The sequence below is a fragment of the Toxotes jaculatrix genome, chromosome 19 (assembly GCF_017976425.1).
Source record: "Toxotes jaculatrix isolate fToxJac2 chromosome 19, fToxJac2.pri, whole genome shotgun sequence".
Taxonomy (NCBI): Eukaryota; Metazoa; Chordata; class Actinopteri; family Toxotidae; genus Toxotes; species Toxotes jaculatrix.
In genome coordinates this window covers 3,044,271-3,049,917 of record NC_054412.1, presented here as the reverse complement: position 1 = coordinate 3,049,917, position 5,647 = coordinate 3,044,271, and the positions used below count along the sequence as shown (strand labels likewise).

At 38.2% G+C, this 5,647-nt stretch overlaps 1 protein-coding gene across 1 annotated transcript; it reads left to right on the top strand.

Moving 5' to 3' along the window:
* The first annotated feature begins 760 nt into the window (after nucleotides 1–760).
* On the top strand, nucleotides 761–3,664 carry ptrhd1 (peptidyl-tRNA hydrolase domain containing 1). The gene is made up of 2 exons (XM_041065229.1): nucleotides 761–987; nucleotides 1,695–3,664. Exons 1-2 carry the CDS (start codon nucleotides 778–780, stop codon nucleotides 1,863–1,865), a joined length of 381 nt encoding a protein of 126 aa, XP_040921163.1. The 5' UTR covers nucleotides 761–777; the 3' UTR covers nucleotides 1,866–3,664.
* The last annotated feature ends 1,983 nt before the right edge of the window (nucleotides 3,665–5,647 follow it).

The window sequence follows — 5,647 nt, the reverse complement described above, 5'->3', positions numbered from 1 at the left end:
CTCTGTACGTGGGCCCACTGCATACAGCATCTTAGACTAGGAGCGCTGATCTAAGACCAGTTTGCCTCCGCATTTATGGTGACATTTACATGGATCTGATCCTAGATCAGTTACACTTCTCTGATATGCTCCATGAATACAGGCTCTGATATTAGGACGGCACCATCATGGCAAGTTTGTTACAGCTGCATAGAAGTTTCAGCAGATTTTGGTAGAATATTAAAACCTGTTTGTATGGTTGTCTGTCTCAACACAGATATAATGATGTCTCACCAATTTTAAAAACAAAAATAGCATATTTTATATTTATATTATAATGTGTATGCTTATTAAATAATTATTGTGACATTTACTTGTGTTTGCTAGTCATTTTTTTATGAATTGGTGAATTGCATGCATGGCATCAATTCTATGAAGGTGATGACATAAAGAAAATATACTTATTCTCAAAAGTATATTTTTTAATGCACAGCCACGTGTGTGTTAGATATTTAAGTGGTGCGGATATGACGTGAAAGGTCAAACCGTCATCATACACACAGACAGAAGCTGTTTCAAACAGAATAAATACTCATAATTCACGTGGTCAAATTATATTTAGTTTGAAATGAAGAGTCCAGATTGTTCCTTTGCTGATATCACTAAGTTTTTACCATGAGCTTTTAAAACTAACCATCAGGGGGCGTTAATGTCTCTTAATATCCCTTCACGATGAGCTGCTCAGCGGTTGACCCGGAAAGTAAACAAACCCAGAATCCGTTCCTGTACAGGCTGAAAATGGCGACCTCGGGAGCCGGGTCTCCTGGCCGGCTGGTCCAGTACGTTGTTGTCCGGTCGGATCTGGTTCACAAACTGTCCTGGCCCCTGGGAGCCGTGATAACTCAGGCTTGTCATGCCGCTACCGCCGCCATCCACCTGCACTACTCAGACCCGGACACACAGCAGTACCTGGCAGAGCTGGACTCCATGCATAAAGTGGTGCTTGGGGTAAGCGCGACGCGTCACGCCAAACTTCGTTCAAATATCGGTCACTTTAGTGTTACCTGGATTGTTACCAAACGTACAACAATTGCATCTTTTAAGTAATGACACATTATAACGTGTCCCGGTTACTTGTATTATTCGGCAAAACGTATTTTACATATAGTGTAATTGTTAGCACCAGCTATCCTCCTTCACAAATGGAATATTTAGCTAACGTGCGAGATGATCGGAATCACAAGTAAAACAATTTTTAAAAAACCTCTGTGTTACTCAAGAAAACTGTAGTTTGGCGTGCAATATCAGTGCCGGATAGAAAAACTATATCAATACATTATAGTGAGGTGTTAAATTATTCTCTAGCACCTACAGGTTTGCGCTGATTAGCAATGAATTGTTTTAAAAGACAAAATTTCGAACGGAATTTGTTTTTTGTTTTTTTCTCTAAAACATGATTTCCTTCTATGTCATGTATCTGGAGTTAATATAACTACTGGGTCTTATAAATATTACAGTCCTCTGAAATGAACGGAGCTTCAGTATGCCCCAGCCAAACAAGATGTAGCTTTTCAGTACTAAAATAGCAAATAAGTAGTTTCACATATGGTTTCCTGGAGTTACATCTGAAGTATATATGTATTAATAATAAAGGCCTGTGATACATAAATTCTTAGATATCTTGGCTTAAGTTTGTGTGCATTATTTGTCTCTAGGCTCCAGACGAGGCTACCCTCTCGGGCCTATCAGAGAATCTGACTCAGGCCGGTGTGTCCCACAAGCTTTGGATCGAGCAACCAGAGAACATCCCCACGTGCCTGGCTCTGAAGCCATATCCGAAAGAGACTGTCCAGCCACTGCTGCGCAAGTTCAAGCTCTTCAAATGACTTCAGTGTCCGTTTACGCTCTGTAGTGTATGTTAATACTCTTCAAATAACAAAAGGAAAGAGGCTTCAGAAGCTTCTGCTCATTGAATTATGTCTATAAAATGAACTTTGGGCATCAAATGGTTTGTCTGTCTATGCATCAAAACAGCTGTAATTTACAAGTTTAAAATCATAAAATATGTGTTTCTGTGAAGCTTGCTGAAACAAAATAGGTTCTGGGTGGCAGCAGCGACCATCTAACCAAGCGTATCATGCTTTGAATTCAGATGTATGTTATCACATTAACAGTTCTTTATTTGAAGATGGAAAAATATCTGCCTTGTCCTATTGTGGCATGTGAAATGAAAGTAAATGTTTTACATGTGGGTTTACACTTTCTTTTCATTCATACACTCATTCATTCTGTATTAAGAATGTACTTTTCAAATTACATAGCTCTTCTGTCAGATCTGTTCTGAGCACTGTTTGCAATACTGCGACAAGATTTTTGTCATGCACTCAAATGCAGTTATCTTAAAATCCGTCTCAGTTGAATTATAATTAAAAATGAATGTAACATCTAATCTGTGTTGATTCCAGTTGCATTGGCTCTGTGGAGCGTTGGCTGTGTTTTCAGGGGTCTGAGCTCAGGTTTGGTCACCTGCCACACAGGTCACGAAGTCTAATGCAACTTTATGATATAGGACTAAATTGTTCCACTTGTGAAATGGTAAAATTTTGGGACCATCTGACAGCAGCTGTGTTGAGTCAGTCAGTGTTGGTAGAGTTGCTTGATGCTCTCATCAGTAGATAAAATAAATTCTGGGCCGATGCCTGCAGTTGTTGAACCATGGTGGGGTGCGCTTGGAGAGAGAGAAAGGTGTTTCAGATGAGGAGAACAGAGATCATAATGTGTCCAGTTGAAGACATTCACCTGTCTTCAGCTTCTATATCCTCCTGTGCTCAGATGTGTTGAGGAGTAGAACATCTGGCAGTTCAGGAGAAGTGAATGATAAGAATTCTCACCAGCTAAAATTCTGTGCTCTTTATTTTACTTGCAGCTGTTGAGAGCAGTGTTTATTCAACTGTAACTCAGTGGACTTTTGTGTTTGCACATTTGTCAGGCAAGTAGAAACATTTGTCTTTAGCAGACAGGCACGATAAAGATTTTACCATAACACCCTTGAGCCTCTCCTTGAGGGCACAGTTAATACACAATTCTTACGCAGGCACTTCAGGACAGACTGAGCCAAAAAACTAAATAAATAATGTGTCTCTTGCAATCTATTATTTTTCGGCTCTTGAAACAGCAGTTCTGATATTGTTACCAGTCACACTATATAATGCAAATGCTGTTAAACAGTTGTGGTTGAAGCACTCCGGCATAATGTTGGTTCAACCGCCATCTTCTTTGTTAAAATACTCCCTACAGTTATGCATTTATAGTAACTGAGTAATTAATATGGCTGCTTTGTACTGGTTGCAGCCTCACTATTGTTGAGCTGTTTAACCTTTCCCACAGTCCCAACATGATAGTTTTCACAGCTGACCTTCACATTTCACCTAATTTTCTGTGGGGCCCTGTGACCTGGCAGTGTGGTAATAAACAGTTAATGCAGATGTTATCTCAGTGACTCCATGTGTTGTTAAGATCTGTATTTGTTGGGAGATAAAAGTGCTTGAATTTAAATTTAAGAGGAAAACATTCAGATGAACATTCAGTGTAAATCAATGTGCAAAATGCAAAAAAAAAAAACTTTACACAAAAGTGTTTGTATATTAAGGATTAAAATAGAAGACAGCCACCACTCACCCACCAAGACCTGGCAGATAATTGTGTCCTCATCCATTTTTATTAAATATAGCTGTGTTCATCTCTCTGATGTGTTCCTGGAACTGCTCATCTGCTCTCTCCATATAGTCCAGCAGTTCGTGGTATTCTTGTGGCTGCAGTTTTTCTGTGTAAAAGGGGGTAAAAAAAAAAACAAAAAAACAAACAAATAAAACACAAAGACCTTTTTAGATTTCACTCTAAAATGGTCTATTGTCCACAAGATACATTATTTAGGGAAATATCCAACAGTATATACTTAATGTAAATGTGATGCAAATAAAAATGAATTTAGAAAATTCTGTGTCTGTGGTGATTACCAGTCAGTAGCTGATTAACTTTGTAACATCCCTCTAATCTGTTAATGAATCCTTTTTAAACCAAATTAATAACAAATAAGGATAATATTTTTCAGCATGCATTTTCTGGCTCGATGCAGTTTTTCTGGAAATGGCAGCAGAATGCGTTTATGCCGCCACTGCACTTTCAGTCTTCATTGTTTTATGGGTTATTGGGTTTATAGAAATTTGTCTTAGTAGCTCATTTAACTTCTACCATTGTGTGGGCTGTTTTTTTTTTTTTTTTTTTCCATTGTTGTTTTAGATATTAAGACTCAGTGAGCACTTTTGGAGTCTGTTTCCTTGGCTCACAGGTATCTCACCCTTTCCATATGAAGACGTCTGGGAATCAAGCCAACTGAGGGCATCGCGGCTGTAAATGAATTATAGGTGATTTATGGTGATATAGGTGATATTGTGGATAAGTCTGCTGTTGTGCACACAGTAAATGTGGGCAGTTATTGAAACGTTCTTAACATGAGCAACCATGTGCCACTCATTTTTATCATTCCACCACCCTTCCCAGGCAGGCTATAACCAGGCACTTACCAACAATTATTAAAAATGAAAAAAGAAACCAGTAAAAGCCAAACAAACAGTGATAAAGCCGACAATTATTCCCTTAAATCCAAATGCCTCCTTTTATGAGTCATATCCTTGAACTTTGAAGTAAGACTGCAGGCCCTGAAGGAATGTGAGTGACCAATCAACGTATTACACACAATGTAATTACTTCTCAGAGTATTTCCCAGAATATCCCCTGAACACACGCCCATACACACGCTACTCTTGTTCTCACATGTAATTTCATCACAATATTCAAAGCACAAAATACATGGGCAGGAGCCTGGAGTAGTAGATATTAACAGGATATTTAACAGACTGGAGTCATACAGCCGAGGGAGATATACTAAACCTATACAACATTTTTAACTTTAAAAACAATTGTACACGTCTGTGAGGTTAGAGAGCACAGAAACAGTATGCATCAGGAGAGGTGCTGTTTACAATCTCTATACTCTGACAGAGCAAAGTCCATGTAAGTCTCCAAAACATTGGAGACTTACATGGATGGACATAAATTTATCTGTGATATGAGTTAAAACAGAGAAAAACAGCTAATTTTTGATTTGAGGAGGTGGAAACAGCCATTGGCATTTTGTAAACTAAATACAAGTAACTCTAACTAAAAGAATCTCAGAACTTTGTCTTTGGGAAATGCTGGATACTGTTGGAAAAAAACTGTATAAGTGGTAGAATCAGATACAGTGGGATCTTTTTAGTCACTATTTATAAATTCATTTGAAATCAACATGCACATTCAAACTGAATTATTGATATAAATTCCTTTCTTGTACCATACAATACAGAACTTTTACAAACTATATGAGAAGAGAACCAGTGCAGCTAAGACCGCTCAGGGCTGAAGACATGACCTCAGTATCCTCGGTGGTTTTAGCTCAAACTGTACTGATGTATTTTTAAATAATGCTCTTTGTTGTTCTTGATATCTGTCATCATTAACTGTCCTGTGTTTTTCTGCCGTGCGGTGAAACCAAAGATTATTTCCCACATTATAGACAATAAAGCTCCTAACTACACTTATGAATTATATATCTACAGTGCATCAGACA

Bases quoted from the DNA above. Each gene is read 5' to 3' on its own strand.
- ptrhd1 (XM_041065229.1), top strand. From the start codon at position 778: ATGGCGACCTCGGGAGCCGGGTCTCCTGGCCGGCTGGTCCAGTACGTT. The intron at 988-1,694 runs GTAAGCGCGACG...ATTTGTCTCTAG, and splicing joins TGCATAAAGTGGTGCTTGGG to GCTCCAGACGAGGCTACCCT.